Here is a 21,542-nt window from a genome sequence, read left to right as displayed (position 1 = left end):
CCATTATTTTGAAGCCCGCAGCTGTACTGAGAGGGAAGAGTCTAGAATGGAGTTGCTCTCGTGTGAGTGGATGATGTCACAGGAAGGAGCAAGGCCTCCTCCAGTCCAGATAAGAGGAAGCAGAGTTGTGCTTTGCCTGCTGGAGTGGAGATAAGGCATGTGTAGAGATCCTGAAAGGACTGAGGAGCTGCACAATGGAGCTGTGTGGAGATGGGAATGAAGTTTATATATAAAAAGAAAAAAAAACTAAAGTGTAAGTGGTCTGAGGATGTATTTTGGGGTCAAAGAAACATGGAGTTATTATATGGGGCTGCAGGTTGGAGGGTTGCTTGCACAGGGAAATAGCTGCTGCTACTTGTATGGGGCTGTGTATTGGGAGGGAATGATGAGGAGAGGCTGTGTGGAGAAGGGGGTAATGATGAGGGGTTGTGCGAAGAGGGGGTGGTGATGATGATGAGGGGCTGTACGGAGAAGGGGGTGATGATGAGGGGCTGTACGGAGAAGGAGATGATGTTAATGAGGGGCTGTGCAGAGAAGGGGGTGATGATGAGGGGCTGTGCGGAGAACAGGATGATGATGACTACGATGAGGGGTTGTGCAGAGAATGCCATTATGTGTGGTACGCCCTAGAGAGTGCATCTAATGCCCATCATGGGTTACATGCCTCAGAGAGAGTGCATCTAATGCCCATCATGGGTTACATGCCTCAGAGAGAGTGCATCTAATGCCCATCATGTGTGTTAGGCCCCAGAGAGTGCATCTAATGCCCATCATGTGTGGTATGCCCCAGAGAGTGCATCTAATGCCATCATGTGTGGTATGCCCCAGAGAGTGCATCTAATGCCGATCAAATGGGATATGCCAAGAGCCGTGTATCTAATGCCCATCACATTACACTACTGCTCCCATAGAAGTGGACGGAGCGGTGTCACACATTACATACTGCGTATCTAATTCCATCCTGTGTGATACAATCCAATGAGCCCTATATCTAATCCTATTATATGTTACATTACACTGAGCCCCGTATCTAATCCCAGTCTGTGTTACACTCTGCGTATTGATACTGTTCGCGTATCTAACCCTAGCATATGATTCGGTGAGCAGCACCAACTAACAGAATCGGATCTGCCGGCCATCCTCGGTGACACTTTTCACATCTCAGTATCACTTTGCAGTTACCAGCAAAATGGCTCCATAATGTGATCCTAAAAGTCATCCTCTCTTATCCTTTAGTCAAACGCACAGAAGGGGAGGGGGAGGGGAAGGGTGACATCACACATATGACAGCAGATTCAGCCCACATTTACCGCAGTCCTAATGTGAGCTAGCACTACACTAGGTTTTCATGGCAAATTTCAGCAGCCGTTGAGTGTTTAAAAGTGGAAAATAGCAAAACTTTAAATTATTTTCATATTTTTTAAACAAATCATATTTAAAAGAAAAAAAAACAATACTTGTCATTTTTTTAATTATTGAAAAAAAATTTGGGGGGATGGCACCTTCTCTTTAACCCCTACCTCATGCTGTGTTCAGATTACATTGCAAAAACCTGGTGACATATTCCCTTTAAATTGCATTATATTAAACTACTACTATTTGTTAATAGCTATGCAATTATGTTTGCAGTAATATATATATGTGTGTGTGTGAACAGAACAGTTTTGATCATATCATTTGAAAACTACAAATATAAATTGTCTGATAATGTTTCCTTCCATGAGTAACTAAGTAAAGCAAATCTATATATTCTGTAAGTGAAAAATAATAGCAACATCCAGATATCGCTGTTTAGCACTGTTGCTTGCAATACAACTGTTAATTAGCACTGCCATCTAGTGGGAATTTTGAGAATTAGTCATTTTCGAAAAAAACTGCAACTGTTATATTGACAAAAAACTTTAGTAAAACAGGTTCTATTGAAAAAAAAATTATTTTGTTGGTACTAAACATTAAATCATATATAAATATTAGAGCTTTTTCAAATCAACTCGCGAGAAATACTATTTTTTACCTTCTCTACCTGCTATGGTTCAGGTACCTGCCCCTGTGGAGATACAGCAGGGTCACTCAGTAATAGGAGATACTTAGAATAAGTAGGATCTTCACTGGCTTCTGGCTCTGAACAGTATTAGAGAATGATTTCTTTTTAAGACTACGAATTTGGAAAGAGGTAAGGGATATTGACAGAAGACAGGTTGGTTCCTTGACAAAGTTTTTACTTATGCATTTAGGCTTTCTTTTATCCAGTAATGCCGAATACTTTTTACTCTTCTATACTGTCAAATAACAAAGTATGTCAAGCCAGAATAAAAAAAAGACAATATCAAACTGTAATCCAGATATGTGGGTGATTAGCAAAATGTATAGAGTATGTATGTTCTATTACACTGGAGGACAATGATTGTATGTGTGAAAGCTTTAAATAAAGCACGGCTATTCTTAGCTTGGTTATTGCCATTTACACCTTTGCGTTCGATTCTCTGTAAGAAAAGATTACCAACAGAAGTAGAAATATATGACTGTAACTAATACAATTAAAAGGGAGACTGTCAGCTGGTTTTTACACCCCAAACTAATGTCATCTACAGTGAAGGAAATAAGTATTTGATCCCTTGCTGTTTTTGTAAGTTTGCCCACTGACAAAGACATGAACAGTCTATAATTTTAAGGGTAGGTTAATTTTAACATTGAGAGATGGAATATCCCAAAAAAATCAAGAAAATCACATTGTATAAATTAGATAAATGTATCTGCATTTTGCAGTGAGAAATAAGTATTTGATCCCTCTGGCAAAATACAGAAAAATCTTTAAATGAGAAGGTGTGTCCAAACTTTTGGTCTGTACTGTATGTGAATATATATATATATATATATATATATATATATATATATATATATCTGGCAAAAATTAAGAGACCACTGCAAAGTTTTCATTTTCTCAGATTTTTCTCTTTATAGGTATATTTTTGAGTAAAATGTACATTGTTGTCTTATTCTATAAACTACTGACAACATGTCTCCGAAATTCAAAGCTAAAAATGTTGTATTTATTTGCAGCAAATGAGAAATCGTCAAAATAATAAAAAAGAAACCGTGCTTTCAGACCTCAAATAATGCAAACAAAACAAGTTATTATTCATTTAGAAACAACAATACTCATGTTTTAACTCAGGAAGAGTTCAGAAATCAATATTTGGTGGAATAACCATGATTTTTAATCACAGCTTTCATGCGTCTTGGCATGCTTTCCACCAGTCTTTCACACTGCTTTTGGGTGACCTTATGCCACAAATGGCACAAAAATTTAAACAGTTCTTTGTTTGATGGCTTGTGACTATCCACCTTCCTCTTGATTACATTCCAGAGGTTTTCAATGGGGTTCAGGTCTGGAGATTGGGCTGGCCATGACAGGCTCTTGATGTGGTGCTCCTTCATCCACACATTGATTGACCTAGCTGTGTGGCATGGGGCATTGTCCTGCTGGAAAAAACAGTCCTCAGAGTTGGGGAACATTGCCTGAGCAGAAGGAAGCAAGTGTTTTTCAAGGATAACCTTTTATGCGGCTTCATTCATACCTCCTTCGCAAAGATTAACCTGCCCAATTCCAGACTTGCTGAAGCATCCCCAGATGATCACCGATCCTCCACCAAATTTTACAGTGGGTGCAAGACACTCTGGATTGTATGCCTCTCCAGGTCTCCATCTAACCATTAGACGACCAGGTGTTGGGCAAAGCTGAAAATTAGACTCATCAGAGAAGATTACCTTACTCCAGTCCTCTATGGTCCAATCCTTATGGTCTTTGGCAATCTTCAGCCTGGCTAGTCCTTTGCTTCTCATTGATGAAAGGCTTTTTTCTAGCTTTACATGACTTGAGGCCTGCCTCTAGGAGCCTGTTACCAACTGTTCTTGCCGTGCTCTTCACCCCAGCTGCCATTTGCCATTCCTTTTGTAGGTCACTTGATGTTATCCTGCGGTTGCTGAGTGACATTCGAATAAGATGACGGTCATCCCGGTCAGTGGAGAGTCGCTTTCGCCCTCTGCCGGTCTGTAGCTTTGTTGTCCCCAATGTCTGCTGCTTGACCTTGTTGTAATGGACTGTCGTCTTCGAAATTTTAAGGATGGAGGCAACATGACGCTCACTGTATCCCTCTGCTAGTAAAGCCAGAATTGAGCCCTTCTTTTCCTTACTCAAGACTTTTCTTTTCAACTCCTTTGGCATGGTTAAAAGTTACTTTTTCATTCAAATTACTTTTGGGCGATACCTAGCACTTGTTTTGCAATCCGGCTTGTCCTATTGCAAGAGGATTGTGAAGACCACAGCAGTGTTTCTTATACTTTCCCTTGTGTAAGGCAGCACTAGTCATCATAATGGGGGATACTCGCTGCACCGGGTAAATTAATGCACACCAGCAATGTCTTTCCGGTTTTCACACTTCAGCAGTTTATTGCACTTCATAAACCGCAGTTCACACATATAATGTTCACGAGCCCAAGTGGCAGACAGGCCCACTTGGCCCAGGTTACAGCAAGGTAATACTTCAGCAAGGTAATACTTTAGCAATGTCCATACAAGTGTCCATATAACAAAGTGTATTACCTTTGCCGGGTTTTAGCTGCTGCAGTCCATTTAATCCGCCACCACTGTGGCTTTAAGGCTTTCCCAGGTGGGGGTCTCTAGCCGTCATCCCGTCTAAGGCTACTGGAATGTTTCACTCACACACATCCAGTCTGTGCCTTTCCGGACTCTTCACCAAGCCGCTGCCTTCCAAGGCCACTGGCATCTACACAAGATCCAGCCTCGTCCTTTCAGGCTGCCAGGCTTCACTGTATCACAGTGTCCCACACACACGGGGAACAGGCCTCACGCCCAACACACCGAACACACCTGTCTCCCATCAAGCAGGGTTTATATATCCATCCCGTACACACACACACACACACACACACACACACACACACACAGGACCTTGCTGATGTCACAGTCATGTGATCAGACAGACATTCTGTGCGCGCAGGACCTGTGCTATGTCACAGTCATGTGACCAGTCACCTGAGGGGGAAGGTACATGGTCAGGTAAAACACATCCTGGACCATTACCGTAATGCCAGCAAGTCGCTGCATTACATATCCCCCCCCCCTCCTCTGTTCAAACTTGTGGGGTTGAACACATAATATACACAATCACTATAACCCCCAGCTCTGTTCAAACTTGTGGGGTTGAACACATAATATACACAATGACATTATAACCCCTAGTTCACAGAGACCATGTACTTTACAATTGGGCTACTCAGCCCCTGGAACATTAGTCAACGACATTAGCCCATTCCTTAGGGACCTACCATTTGTCACTGACACTGACTTCGTCAGGTCACCTTTCCGGGTCGTAACCTTGTCAGAGCTCCCCCGCTCCCAGCGGTCAGTTGTAACCTTGTCAGGTCTTCCCCGCTCCCAGCGGTCAGTCATAATCTTGTCAGACCTCCCCCGCTCCCAGCGGTCAGTCGTACAGCGGTGTGACTCACATGCCCTGGTATCTAAGGTCCGGTTCGACTCCGTACTGTACCGTCCTCTATTGGGTCGTTTGTATGGGCTGCTCAAACCTGAGTTACTGGAGGTCTCACTACCTCTAAACCCACGTCCACTACTCTCAGGACATCTTGAAAGGTCCCTAACTCCAGCTATAGCTGTTCTGTTATTTAAGGGGCCCTTTCTCTGTCTGGTCTCATAATTTCTAGACGGCTGCCATCTTCTGCTACTCAGATGATGCTGTCTATCCACACACAGTCTAGCGAGATTCAACTGTTCTACCTCTCGCAGGTAGGTCACTCGGTACTCCAACAGCATGCGCATATATCCCAGGCTTTCTTCTGTTCCTACAGCGGAGAATGATACCATGCCGTCTTCGTCTGGTATCCAGTCCTGACGATCACGTGGACTGCTTACTTTCACCACACCAGACTTCTTGACCATCATCTGCATGGCTCGACCATTTCTCCCAACGAGCTTTCTCACCAGAACATGAGGCACCCGGATTACCTCTTCACGCATACTGTGAGCTTTCCTCATCAACTCCAGTTGTCTAACGGCTTGTTCCGTCTTCAACCGGAGAAACCGCTTCGTGCGAATACATCGCCAGTGCATGTCACTTAGGATAGCCACCCTCTTCACTGTGACTTCGGTCGTGGACAGGACCACCAGCTGTTTAGCTTCTGAGGTCAAGTACACCTTACACGCTACCACGGCCTTCTTAAACTCCTCATGCACGGACTCACTGGTGCATTCTTCCCTCAAATCCTCGGGTACATCTACGAGGCACTTGTACCGAGACGTTTCGGTCTCACCAGTGGTTTCCAGACGATCAACCAGCTCAGGTTTCAGGGACAACTGACCTCCAGCTTCTTCACCCTGTATGCTTTCCCTGAGCCGACTCACAGCTACAACTTCACGAATTTCCGTCTTGACCACTTCCATCTCATATTTATCTGTGGTTAACACTCTCTTAGCTCTCCTCAGGTCCACCTTTTCATGGTATAAGGGAGAGGGCGCCACGTGTTTGCCCTTTTCCTTCTCCAAGGAGGCCTCGCTCACTGAGTGATACTTTGTCAGGCGACTTTTGAGCCCGGAAACTCCTTCCTCTAGTTCCGCCACTCGCCTCTCAGCGGCCCGTCTCTGAAGCTCTTCCTGCTTCAACTGCTCTTTTAACAGTAGAGTTCTTTCAGACCTCTCTATCTCCAATGCGCCCACTCGGCTCTCAACAGCCAGTCTCTCAAGCTTCTCTTGCGTCCACTGGGCTTGTAGCAACTCCTTGAGCACCTTGATCTCGGCTCCTACATCCACCGAATCATCTGAGCTCACATCACTCGAGGAAGTATCTGCTTCACTCCTCCCATCTCCAGTGACCAACTCCTGGCCCTGGTCTGTGGCTTCTCCGATGGACTCCTCCATCTTTTTCGGTCAGCTTCAATCATGCTGAGCCTTTCCTTAAGTCACGTCTCTGCCCCCTGGAGATTATCACAGAACGTCTGCAGCTCCTTCACCTGAGCTTCCAGACCTAAGGTCTTTCTGCGGAGATCACCATTTTCATCACGGGTGTCTTGCAGAGTGGTCTCAACCACTTGGCGCACTTGCTCTGCATCCGCCTTATCCTCCTCTAGTTTTTCTTTAACCTTGAGGGAGATCCTCATAATCTCTCTTAATCTGTTGCAGTTCCTCACTGAACTTTTCATGCCTCTTTTCTGCCTCACGGTCGTGACCAGACACTTCAACTTCTTTTGCCTCTTTCAGGGTGGATAGTTCCCGGTCTCGCTGGTACAGAGAGTCCTCCAGCCACTCCTTCTCCTGCATTAGAGGCTTTACTTGGTCCTGGAATTGCTGCACGTCACTCTGACACTGCTACCTGATAGGCTCCAGCTCTTGGTCACGACTGGCCGCCTCCTCTTCCAGGGCTGTCCGATCCTTCTGCCTCGGTACTGTATCGGAGGTTGCTACTGGCAACGTCACCTCCTCTTCTGCCTCGGAAGGAGGATCCACCCTTGAAACAACGGTACACAGCATTACATTTTGTTTATTTTCTCCTTCAGCGAAGACTACAGGAGCAACCTTTTTGTGGCCCTTGCGCCGTCTACGAGATGGGGACTTTCTCACCTCGTCTAGCCCCTCCTGACTGACCTCTCCTTCTACTTTCGTAGTGTCACCGTCAGCCACGGAGTCTGTGTCACTCCCCATGGTGTTGTGGACTAACAGGTTACCTCCCACTTTGACGTCACCCCCTTCTACTGGAGCTACCCCGTTATCAACGGTCACATTGTCATTTTTAGGAGGTACCAACCCACCACCAGTAAATTTTTTTGATTTTCTACACTCTACGCTGTTTTGAAAATCCGCCCCTTTTTTTTTTACTCCGCCCCCTTTTTAACAACCACACCGGCAGGGGAATTTTTACAAGAAAAATCAACAATAGTCTTAGGACTCAGCTCACAACAGCTCTTACCACCTCCCCGGGCACTCTGGGACATAGAATGGTCCACTGCCGCCATTCTATATGGTGCCCACAGCTCCTGCGGTTCCTGCACCATGTCCTGTAAAAGTTTCTCAATTACCTGCTGTGAGTCCTGTCGCTGTTTCTCAAATACCTGTCGCTGTTTCTCAAATGCCTGCTGCTGCGACTCCATCAGGCATTTCAAAAGCTCAACAGCTTCAGACTCATTTGCTGCTCCCTTCACAGCCACCTCCATCAGCTCCTGCAATTCCTCAGGACACTCCATTATGCCGAAGAGCGATTGCACACGGTCATCTAACTCCTTCTCCATTCCGTCTGGAGATACTGCACCGTTCATGGCCATCACGGTACACACTAGACACTTTACACCGCTCTCCCCGAAAATTTTCGTGGCCCCGTTGAGCCACAGCAAAACCGGATTTGAGTGCGACGACAACCTTCGCAACCCCACCGAGTTGCAGCCAGATGCGTTAAAATTCGTGAGCCCCGCCGAGCCACAGCAAACCAGGTTTTAGTGCGACGACAATCTTCGCAACCCCACCGAGTTGCAGCCAGATGCTTTAATCCACACTCGTCGTCCTGTGCTGTTGCCCCTAGCAACGGGGCTGCAGTTGCCTCAAGCAACCGGACTGCAGTTGCCCCTAGCAACCGGGTTGTCGTTGCCGCTAGCAACCGGGCTGCAGTTGCCACATTCTCCACCATATGTAAGGCAGCACTAGTCATCATAATGGGGGATACTCGCTGCACCGGGTAAATTAATGCACACCAGCAATGTCTTTCCGGTTTTCACACTTCAGCAGTTTATTGCACTTCATAAACCGCAGTTCACACATATAATGTTCACGAGCCCAAGTGGCAGACAGGCCCACTTGGCCCAGGTTACAGCCTTCAGCAAGGTAATACTTTAGCAATGTCCATACAAGTGTCCATATAACAAAGTGTATTACCTTTGCCGGGTTTTAGCTGCTGCAGTCCATTTAATCCGCCACCACTGTGGCTTTAAGGCTTTCCCAGGTGGGGGTCTCTAGCCGTCATCCCGTCTAAGGCTACTGGAATGTTTCACTCACACACATCCAGTCTGCGCCTTTCCGGACTCTTCACCAAGCCGCTGCCTTCCAAGGCCACTGGCATCTACACAAGATCCAGCCTCGTCCTTTCAGGCTGCCAGGCTTCACTGTATCACGGTGTCCCACACACACGGGGAACAGGCCTCACGCCCAACACACCGAACACACCTGTCTCCCATCAAGCAGGGTTTATACATCCATCCCGTACACACACACACACACACGACCTTGCTGATGTCACAGTCATGTGATCAGACAGACATTCTGTGCGCGCAGGACCTGTGCTATGTCACAGTCATGTGACCAGTGTGTGATTATATATATATATATATATATATATATATATATATATATATATATATATATATATATATATATATATATATATATATATACACATACAGTACAGACCAAAAGTTTGGACACACCTTCTCATTGAAAGATTTTTCTGTATTTTCATAACTTTGAAAATTGTACATTCACACTGAAGGCATCAAAACTATGAATTAACACATGTGGAATTATATACTTAACAAAAAAGTGTGAAGCAACTGAAAATATGCCTTATATTCTAGGTTCTTCAAAGTAGCCACCTTTTGCTTTGATGACTGCTTTGCACACTCTTGGCATTCTCTTGATGAGCTTCAAGAGGTAGTCACCGGAAATGGTTTTCACTTCACAGGTGTGCCCTGTCAGGTTTAATAAGTGGGATTTCTTGCCTTATAAATGGGGTTGGGACCATCAGTTGTGTTGTGCAGAAGTCTGGTGGATACACAGCTAATAGTCCTACTGAATAGACTGTTAGAATTTGAATTATGGCAAGAAAAAAGCAGCTAAGTAAAGAAAAACGAGTGCCCATCATCACTTTAAGAAATGAAGGTCAGTCAGTCCAAAAAATTGGGCAAACTTTGAAAGTGTCCCCAAGTGCAATTGCAAAAACCATCAAGCGCTACAAAGAAGCTGGCTCACATGAGGACCGCCCCAGGAAAGGAAGACCAAGAGTCACCTCTGCTTCTGAGGATAAGTTGATCCGTGTCACCAGCCTCACAAATCGCAGGTTAACAGCAGCTCAGATTAGAGACAAGGTCAATGCCACACAGAGTTCTAGCAGCAGACACATCTCTACAACAACTGTTAAGAGGAGACTTTGCGCAGCAGGCCTTCATGGTAAAATAGCTGCTAGGAAACCACTGCTAAGGACAGGCAACAAGCAGAAGTGACTTGTTTGGGCTAAAGAACACAAGGAATGGACATTAGACCAGTGGAAATCTGTGCTTTGGTCTGATGAGTCCAAATTTGAGATCTTTGGTTCCAACCACCGTGTCTTTGTGCGACGCAGAAAAGGTGAACGGATGGACTCTACATGCCTGGTTCCCACCGTGAAGCATGGAGGAGGAGGTGTGATGGTGTGGGGGTGCTTTGCTGGTGACACTGTTGGGGATTTATTCAAAATTGAAGGCATACTGAACCAGCATGGCTTACCACAGCATCTTGCTGCGGCATGCTATTCCATCCGGTTTGCGTTTAGTTGGACCATCATTTATTTTTCAACAGGACAATGACCCCAAACACACTTCCAGGCTGTGTAAGTGCTATTTGACCAAGAAGGAGAGTGATGGGGTGCTACGCCAGATGACCTGGCCTCCACAGTCACCAGACCTGAACCCAATCGAGATGGTTTGGGGTGAGCTGGACCGCAGAGTGAAGGCAAAAGGGCCAACAAGTGCTAAGCATCTCTGGAAAGTCCTTCAAGATTGTTGGAAGACCATTTCCGGTGACTTCCTCTTGAAGCTCATCAAGAGAATGCCAAGAGTGTGCAAAGCAGTCATCAAAGCAAAAGGTGGCTACTTTGAAGAACCTAGAATATAAGACATATTTTCAGTTGTTTCACACTTTTTTTGTTAAGTATATAATTCCACATGTGTTAATTCATAGTTTTGATGCCTTCAGTGTGAATGTACAATTTTCAAAGTCATGAAAATACAGAAAAATCTTTAAATGAGAAGGTGTGTCCAAACTTTTGGTCTGTACTGTATATATATATATTATAAATATAAATAATAGAAGAAAAACGCTTGCAAAAACAGCACAGCACCCCAACCTTGCCAAATTTGTGCTTCAGTGGGAGTCCGGCCTTCTGAAATGCTGGAACTAGATCAGGCTTGTAGTTCTGTATAAAGATCCCTAAATCCACATCTTTGCTGTAAGGAATGATGTTGCACTGCCGGTACCAACCTTAAAAAAAATTGTCAGGTGAGTAGTTTTCATTATACGCTCCCCTGTTGCGAAACATGATGGCAATTGTAACAGTTTAGTATAAAATCCACAAGTTTCATGAGGTGCAAATAATAGGAGATATAAGAATGATCTAAACATTTCACAATATAAGACTATGTAAAAAATAACTCATCACATTAATATCAGATAGTATAAAAAAAACATAATATTAGCTAATAACTCATCATATAAACATGTAGAACCTGTCAGTAGATGTGCCAGAAAAGTTTCAAAAACAAAAACATGTGCTTTAGCTTAGGGGACTTCTCAGTTTACTATAGTATATATATTGATTCATTTGGGACACCCAAGCATATATTTTCCTACATAATATGTTCGTATGAAGCGCTTTTGCAGCATTTTTTGGTGCATTTTTTTCCTGTAGAAAAGAAGCTGCGTTTTACAGTACCAGCATAAGCTGAGTTTTCAGAAATCTCATACACACATTGGTTTTTTTCCTGACTGATTTTGAGAACTGCAGCTCTTTTAAAAATCTGCATAATACCAATTCCTTCCTTTTCACCCATAGAAAGCAATGAGAAAGGGCAAAAACGCTGCAAAAAACACAGAAAACTAATTTTTGCAGCGTTGATGGTAAATAAAACTAACTTTATTAAACATGTACTGTGGACAAATCACACAAGTAATACACACTAAAAACTGCTGCTAAAAATGCAGCAAAAACACTGCATATGAACATTGTCTTAAAAACTATTAACATAGGTTAGGCTTTCTATTTTCTTACTTAAAAAACGGTGCACAAAAGGACATGAATTGAAAAAGCATCACAGAAAAGAAACAGTCCTTACCAATACAAGGTCAGATTACCAATGCAACAGCAGGATGTAGCAGACCCCCGTAATAAAGGCGGGGGCAGCACAGGTGCAGAATACAGATACGACAGCCACCCCCTCCATGTATTGGCAGTATGTGAGTGGCTGTGTAGCATTACGAATGCACATAGATGGGGTTTGCATAGGACGCCAGTCACACAGATACATTTGATGCACTGTGTCTGGCTTACAGCCAATTAATGATGCCCATAATTTTAAATCAAGCGGGCTGCCCGGCACTATATACGTGCACCCCACAAGACAGATGCCCCAATTCACCCAACCAACATTAGAAGGCCTGGCTGCATCCTGCAAAAAATGAAAAATGTGCAATAAAAAGATGAAAAATAACGTATAAGATAAATACATTACATGAGGTATTGGTCGATATTTTGGCCAAAATATGCAAGTTCGCAACCAGTGTCAATGGTCCTGCAAGTCCCTACTCTAAAATTAAAAAAGGCACACAGAAAGGACATGAATTCAAAAAACATCACAGACAAAAAACAGGCCTTACCAATACCAGGTGAGATTACCAAAGAACATGCAGAATGCAGCAGATCGCCATGATAAAGGTGGGGGCAGCACTGTTTGTTTTCTGTGATATTTTCATACTTTGTAATTTTTTTTTTTATTCTTTTTTGCTACGTAGCCATTTTTTTGGCTTATCTAGGTTACTTCCCCAATCTGTTTTTTATATGCTGTGGGTTGTAGCAATAGATACGATATTGAATTACCTAAACATGTCCCGCTGCTGATCCAGAAACTCACACCCAATGAGTCCAAAGTTGCAGCTGCCAGGTGTAAAAGGGCTTTGGCTTTCATTCTAAATTCAATTCCTTCTAGCGATAAGTCATCAGGGTAGAGCTAGAAGGAAATATAAGTGATTTCAACACATCATCATAAGTCCTTCATCTGTCACAAAAAGAAATTTATTGCATGCCGACAAGACTTCACTATACAGTTCAAAGTGCCACAATTTGGGAGAACTGCATTTAAGAGAGCACTCCGTTAGCATTAGCAAGAACACTCCCTTCTACTGTATACTGGTGAGATGCCAAGTACAGTATACAGCCCACAAACTCCGCATCTGGTAGCTGTATATTGTACAACTGCCCTGACCAAGGCAGAAGCCAAAACGCGCGTTGGGGTGGGAGCATCCTCGTGGTATTTTGTGCTGGTCTCTATATTTTTTAAATGTACATTAACATTACACTTAATTACTTATATCATCAGCAAGGCAATGTTAAGCATTAGTAGCTGTCCACCAATGTCATGAAGCACTACAGCACTTTATGAATCTACATATGCATATCCCTATGGATCTGACACCTTTTCACTACTGCACCTTATCAATTTGAGGATAGATAGATATAGATAGATATAGATAGATATAGATAGATATAGATAGATATAGATAGATATAGATAGTGCAGACCAAAAGTTTTGACACACCCTCTCATTTAAAGATTTTTCTGCATTTTCATGACTATGAAAATTGTACATTCACACTGAAGGCATCAAAACTATGAATTAACACATGTGGAATTATATACTTAACAAAAAAGTGTGAAACAACTGAAAATAGGTCTTATATTCTAGGCTCTTCAAAGTAGCCACCTTTTGCTTTGAAGACTGCTTTGCACACTCTTGGCATTCTCTTGATGAGCTTCAAAAGGTAGTCACCGGAAATGTTTTTCACTTCACAGGTGTGCCCTGTCAGGTTTAATAAGTGGGATTTCTTGCCTTATAAATGGGGTTGGGACCATCACTTGTGTTGTGCAGAAGTCTGGTGGATACACAGCTGATAGTCCTACTGAATAGACTGTTAGAATTTGTATTATGGCAAGAAAAAAGCAGCTAAGTAAAGAAAAACGAGTGGCCATCATTACTTTAAGAAATGAAGGTCAGTCAATCCAAAAAAAATGGGAAAACTTTGAAAGTGTCCCCAAGTGCAGTTGCAAAAACCATCAAGCGCTACAAAGAAACTGGCTCACATGAGGGCCGCCCCAGGAAAGGAAGACCAAGAGTCACCTCTGCTTCTGAGGATAAGGTTATCTGAGTCACCAGCCTCAGAAATCGCAGGTTAACAGCAGCTCAGATTAGAGACCAGGTCAATGCCACACAGAGTTCTAGCAGCAGACACATCTCTACAACAACTGTTAAGAGGAGACTATGCGCAGCATGCCTTCATGGTAAAATAGCTGCTAGGAAACCACTGCTAAGGACAGGCAACAAGCAGAAGAGACTTGTTTGGGCTAAAGAACACAAGGAATGGACATTAGACCAGTGGAAATCTGTGCTTTGGTCAGAGGAGTCCAAATTTGAGATCTTTGGTTCCAACCACCTTGTCTTTGTGCGACGCAGAAAAGGTGAACGGATGGACTCTACATGCCTGGTTCCCACCGTGAAGCATGGAGGAGGAGGTGTGATGGTGTGGGGGTGCTTTACTGGTGACACTGTTGGGGATTTATTCAAAATTGAAGGCATACTGAACCAGTATGGCTACCACAGCATCTTGCAGCGGCATGCTATTCCATCCGGTTTGCGCTTAGTTGGACCATCATTTATTTTTCAACAGGACAATGACCCCAAACACACCTCCAGGCTGTGTAAGGGCTATTTGACCAAGAGGGAGAGTGATGGGGTGCTTCGCCAGATGACCTGGCCTACACAGTCACCAGACCTGAACCCAATCGAGATGGTTTGGGGTGAGCTGGACCGCAGAGTGAAGGCAAAAGGGCCAACAAGTGCTAAGCATCTCTGGGAACTCCTTCAAGATTGTTGGAAGACCATTTCCGGTGACTACCTCTTGACTGCTTTGCACACTCTTGGCATTCTCTTGATGAGCTTCATCAAAGCAAAAGGTGGCTACTTTGAAGAACCTAGAATATAAGACATATTTTCAGTTGTTTCACACTTTTTTGTTAAGTATATAATTCCACATGTGTTAATTCATAGTTTTGATGCCTTCAGCGTGAATGTACAATTTTCATAGTCATGAAAATACAGAAAAATCTTTAAATGAGAAGGTGTGTCCAAACTTTTGGTCTGTACTGTATATATATATATATATATATATATATATATATATATATATATATATATAAAGTCCATATATATTTGGACAGAGACAACATTTTTCTAATTTTGGTTCTAGACATTACCACAATGAATTTTCAACAAAACAATTCAGATGCAGTTGAAGTTCAGACTTTCAGCTTTCATTTGAGGGTATCCACATTAAAATTGGATGAAGGGTTTAGGAGTTTCAGCTCCTTAACATGTGCCACCCTGTTTTTAAAGGGACCAAAAGTAAATGGACAATTGACTCCAAGGCTATTTCATGGACAGGTGTGGGCAATCCCTTCGTTATGTCATTCTCAATTAAGCAGATAAAAGGCCTGGAGTTGATTTGAAGTGTGGTGCTTGCATTTGGAAGGTTTTGCTGTGAAGAAAACATGCGGTCAAAGGAGCTCTCCATGCAGGTGAAACAAGCCATCCTTAAGCTGCAAAAACAGAAAAAACCCATCCGAGAAATTGCTACAATATTAGGAGTGCAAAATCTACAGTTTGGTACATCCTGAGAAAGCAAGAAAGCACTGGTGAACTCATCAATGCAAAAAGACCTGGGCGCCCACGGAAGACAACAGTGGTGCATGATCGCAGAATAATCTCCATGGCTAAGAGAAACCCCTTAACAGACCACCAAGTGAACAACACTCTCCAGGAGGTAGGCGTATCAATATCCAAATCTACCATAAAGAGAAGACTGCATGAAAGTAAATACAGAGGGTTCACTACACGGTGCAAGCCACTCATAAGCATCAAGAATAAAAAGGCTAGACTGAACTTGGCTAAAAAACATCTAAAAAAGCCAGCACAGTTCTGGAAGAACATTCTTTGGACAGATGAAACCAAGATCAACCTCTACCAGAATGATGGAAAGAGAAAAGTATGACGAAGGCGTGGTACAGCTCATGATCCAAAGCATACCACATCATCTGTAAAACACGGCGGAGGCAGTGTGATGGCTTGGGCATGCATGGCTGCCAGTGGCACTGGGTCACTAGTGTTTATTGATGATGTGACACAAGACAGAAGCAGCCGAATGAATTCTGATGTCTTCAGAGCCATACTGTGTGCTCAGATCCAGCCAAATGCAGCCAAACTGATTGGTCGTCGTTTCATACTACAGATGGACAATGACCCAAAACATAAAGTCAAAGCAACCCAGGAGTTTATTAAAGCAAAGAAGTGGAATATTCTTGAATGGCCAAGTCAGTTACCTGATCTCAGCCCAACTGAGCATACATTTCACTTGTTAAAGACTAAACTTCAGACAGAAAGGCCCACAAACAGACAGCAACTGAAAACCACCGCAGTGAAGGCCTCGCAGAGCATCAAAAAGGAGGAAACACAGCGTCTGGTGATGTCCATGAGTTCAAGACTTCAGGCAGTCATTGCCAACAAAGGGTTTTCAACCAAGTACTAGAAATGAACATTTTATTTACAATTATTTAATCTGTCCAATTACTTTTGGTCCCTTTAAAAACAGGGTGGCACATGTTAAGGAGCTGAAACTCCTAAACCCTTCATCCAATTTTAATGTGGATACCCTCAAATGAAAGCTGAAAGTCTGAACTTCAACTGCATCTGAATTGTTTTGTTGAAAATTCATTGTGGTAATGTCTAGAACCAAAATTAGAAAAATGTTGTCTCTGTCCAAATATATATGGACCTAACTGTATATACACACACATACACACACACACACACACACACACACACATACATATATATATGTATATATACACACTGGTCAAAAAAATAAAGGGAACACTCAAATAACACCTCCTAGATCTGAATGAATGAAATATTCTCATTGAATACTTTGTTCTGTACAAAGTTGAATGCGCAGACAACAAAATCACACAAAAATCATCAATGGAAATCAAATTTATTAACCAATGGAGGCCTGGATTTGGAGTCACCCCCAAAATTAAAGTGGAAAAACACACTACAAGCTGATCCAACTTTGATATAATGTCCTTAAAACAAGTCAAAATGAGGCTCAGTATTGTGTGTGGCCTCCACGTGCCTGTATGACCTCCCTACAACGCCTGGGCATGCTCCTGATGAGGTTGGGGATGGTCTCCTGTGGGATCTCCTCAGAGACCTGGGCTAAGGCATCCGCCAACTCCTGAACAGTCTGTGGTGCAACGTGATGTTGGTGGATGTGACAAGACATGATGTCCCAGATGCGCTCAATCGGATTCAGGTCTGGGGAACGGGCGGACCAGTCCATAGCTTCAATGCCTTCATCTTGCAGGAACTGCTGACACACTCCAGCCACATGAAGTCTGGCGTTGTCCTGCATTAGGAGGAACCCAAGGACAAAAAGCACCAGCATATGGTCTCACAAGGGGTCTGCGGATCTCATCTCGGTACCTAATGGCAGTCAGGCTACCTCTGGCGAGCACATGGAGAGCTGTGCGGCCCTCCAAAGAAATGCCACCCCACACCATTACTGACCCACTGCCAAACCGGTCATGCTGAAGGATGTTGCAGGCAGCAGATCGCTCTCCACGGCGTCTCCAGACTCTGTCACATCTGTCACATGTGCTCAGTGTGAACCTGCTTTCATCTGTGAAGAGCACAAGGCGCCAGTGGCGACTTTGCCAATCCTGGTGTTCTGTGGCAAATGCCAAGCATGCACGGTGTTGGGCTGTGAGCACAACCCCCATCTGTGGACGTCGGGCCCTCATACCACTCTCATGGATGACACATATGCATGTTTTTCTCAATATCTGACATGAAATCAGATTAAACATTTCCCGTTTTAGGTCAATTAGGATTACCATAATATTTAATATTTGCCAAATGCCAGAATAATGAGAGAGAGGATGTTTTAAGGCATTTTTATTACTTACTGCAAAGTCAAAAGTTTACATACATTTCATTAGTGTTTGGTACCATTGCCCTTAAACTGAATGACTTGGGTCAAACGTTTGGGATATCCTTCCACAAGCTTCTCACAATAATTGGTCGGAATTTGGTCCCATTCCTCCTGACAAAACTGGTGTAACTGATCCAGGTTTGTAGGTCGCCTTGCTCGCAACTGCCTTTTCCGCTTTGCCCATACATTTTCAATAGGATTGAGATCAGGGCTTTGTGATGGCCACTCCAAAACACTGACTTTGTTATCCTTAAACCACTTTGTTACCATTTTGGCAGTATGCTTCGGGTCATTGTCCATTTGGAAGACCCATTTCCGCCCAAGCTTTAACTTCCTGGCTGATGTTTTGAGATGCTGCTTCAGTATGGCCACATAATCTTCTTTTCTCAATGTGCCATCCATTTTGTGAAGTGCACCAGTGCCTCCTGCAGCAAAACAACCGCACAACATGATGCTGCCACTGCCGTGTTGGGATGTGTTCTTAGGCTTCCAAGAATCTCCCTTTTTCCTCCAAACGTAATAATGGTCATTATTGTTAGAACCTTGCTCTTAGGTTTTTTCCTTTGCTGGTCACATGACCTTGTTGGCCTATTTAATCCTGCTCCGCCCTTCTGGCTTTGCTGGACTTCATTGTATAACTACTTTCTAGCTAGCCTGTGCTCTGTATCTAACTCTGTTAGTTTGCTTGGTCTTCGGACCTCTATGTTCTATATATTTTGTTTGTTCGTCTGTCTGCTACTATTTCTGTTAGGAGGTGTCCCATTTTCCTCCCAGTCCTTAGTACTTGTAGGGATTCCTTCCCCACATCTATAGGTCTCCGTACAGACTAGCTTAGGACTTTAGCAGGTCTGATCGCAGGATCAGGTTCCCTGTTACATCGTAGGGATTCAGCTGAGTTCTATCGTAGGGACAGATCTCCTCTCTTTCCTTAGCTCTGGTAGCAGAACATAACAGTAAGTCCAGCCTGCAAATTCTCTAAGGAAAGATTTTTCTGTTCCATCATGGTGTCGGTTCAGGATTTGGCTCATCGCCTGCAGGGACTCTCTATGGAGGTGGCCGAGCTCCGTCAGCACGTGAGTAACTGTCCTGGAGCACATTTCTTGGAGCCTAAGGTATGTTTGCCGGATTTATTTTTTGGTGAACACCGAGAATTTTTTTCATTTAAAAATGCTTGCTTATTGTATTTTCGTTTGAGACCCAAGTCCTCTGGGGATGAATCCCAGCGCATAGGGTTCATAATGTCACTTTTGCGCAAAGAGCCTCAGGAGTGGGCCTTTTCTTTGCAACCTAGTGATACATGCTTCAGATCAGTGGATAGTTTTTTTTCTGCTTTGGGACTATTATATGATGATCCTGACCGTGTCGCATCAGCTGAGACTGAGTTGAGACGTTTGAAACAGGGATCAGGTAATGTGGAAAAATATTGTACTCATTTCCGTCGTTGGTCTACTCAAACAGGGTGGAACGATTCTGCTCTGAAAAGTCTATTTCTTGCTGGGCTCAATGAAAGGGTTAAAGACCTGCTAATTGCTTATCCTACACCTGAAGATTTGCAACAGGCTATGCAATTAGCTATACGGGTGGATAGGAGACTGCGTGCAAGGGTTAATGAGAGCAAATCCTCTGCTATGTCAGTTTCTGGTTATGAGAATGTGTGTACTAACAGTGGTGAACCGACGGAGATTGGATCGGTGGCACCTCGCTCTCAAGAAAAAGACCGTAGATTTTCTGAAGGCTTGTGTTTCTATTGCGGAAAATCTGGTCATTTGATTAAAGGCTGTGAGCTTCGCATGAAGAAAGAAAAAAAAATGGTCAGTCATGCCCGTATTGCCTGTTTAAATTCCAAGGGTGTATTTTTAGCTGCTTCCACGATTGCTCAGGAAAAATTAATGGAATTTCGGGTGTTTGTTGATTGTGGGTCTACTCTGAATGTAATTGATGGGGGATTCTTGGAAAGACTCAATTTAAAACCCGAACCTTTATCATCCCCCATTGCTGTGGTTTCTGTGGATGGTTCCCCTTTGAAGAATATTACTCTCAAGGTCTGTGAATTTCCTCTCACTATTAATGGTGTTCACCATGAGAAATTGGATTTGGTAGTTTTGAATAACTTACCTTCTCCAGTAATATTGGGATTGCCCTGGTTAAAATTTCACAATCCTGTACTGGATTGGTCTACCAATGAAATTAAATCCTGGAGCCATAAATGTTATGACAAGTGTTGTAACGGGCGTATTGCAGCTGTGGATAGGGGAGAATTGCCTGTTCCTATTCAGGATTTTTGGAGAGTTTTTTCTGAGAAGGAATCGCAGGTTTTGCCTCCCCATAGAGACTACGATTGTTCTATTGAATTTGTCCCTGGAGTGACTCTTCCTAAAAGTCGTTTATTTAACCTTACTATTCCTGAGAGGAAGGCTTTGGAGGAATACATACAGACAAGTTTGGCCGCCGGTCACATTAGGCCCTCTAAGTCTCCTGTGGCGGTTGGATTTTTTTTTGTAAAAAAAAAGGACGGCGGTTTACGTCCTTGTCTGGATTTTCGTGAGATTAACAAAATTACTGTACGCAATCCTTACCCACTGCCATTGATTCCTGATCTGTTTAACCAGTTAATGGGGGCCAAGTGGTTCTCTAAAATTGACCTTAAGGGGGCATACAATCTGTTGCGCATGAAGGAGGGTGACGAATGGAAGACTGCTTTTAACACTCCTGTGGGTCATTTTGAGAATCTGGTTATGCCTTTTGGTCTTACTAATGCTCCTGCATTTTTCCAGAATCTTATCAATGACATCCTTAGACCTTTGATCGGCAAAAATGTGGTTGTGTATTTGGATGACATTTTGATTTATTCGCCGGATCTGGAGTCTCATTGGCGGAGCGTACGTGAGGTATTACAGTTATTAATGGACAATTCGCTTTTTGCTAAGCTGGAGAAATGTGAGTTCGCTGTACAGAGAATTAGTTTTTTGGGTTACATTATCTCCAGCGAAGGTTTTCAGATGGACCCGGTTAAAGTTCAAGCTGTACAGGAATGGCCTAGGCCTATTGGTTTGAAATCGATACAGAGGTTTTTGGGTTTCGCCAATTATTACAGAAAATTCATAAAAAATTTTTCTAGTATTGTCAAACCTCTGACCGATCTCACCAGGAAAGGTGCTGATGCGGTTCAGTGGTCTTCTGAGGCCATTGAAGCTTTTGTGTATCTCAAGGAGAGGTTCACCTCTGCTCCCATCCTTATGCAGCCTGATGTGACTAAGCCGTTTTTGGTTGAGGTTGATGCTTCCTCTGTGGGGGTTGGCGCAGTATTGTCTCAGGATAACGGGGATGGATTACATCCCTGTGCCTTTTTTTCAAAAAAATTTTCGGAGACTGAACTGAATTACGATATTGGTAATCGGGA

At 43.4% G+C, this 21,542-nt stretch overlaps 1 protein-coding gene across 1 annotated transcript in view; it reads right to left on the bottom strand.

Annotated features, from left to right (window-relative positions):
* The window catches only part of FKTN (fukutin), a 52,547-nt gene that overhangs the window by 12,361 nt on the left and 18,644 nt on the right, over positions 1–21,542 (bottom strand). The window contains exons 7-8 of the mRNA XM_073666687.1: positions 12,921–13,050; positions 11,175–11,308 (exon numbers count right to left, since the gene is read on the bottom strand). Of these exons, the coding sequence (XP_073522788.1) occupies positions 11,175–11,308; positions 12,921–13,050 (264 nt within the window). The remainder of the gene's footprint in view (positions 1–11,174; positions 11,309–12,920; positions 13,051–21,542) is intronic.

Source organism: Phyllobates terribilis, unplaced genomic scaffold (genome assembly GCF_046119375.1).
Source record: "Phyllobates terribilis strain yellow unplaced genomic scaffold, ASM4611937v1 Scaffold_1__5_contigs__length_1240528914, whole genome shotgun sequence".
Taxonomy (NCBI): domain Eukaryota; kingdom Metazoa; phylum Chordata; class Amphibia; order Anura; family Dendrobatidae; genus Phyllobates; species Phyllobates terribilis.
The sequence above is the reverse complement of the archived record's forward strand: the minus strand, read 5'-3'. Positions and strand labels throughout refer to the sequence as shown.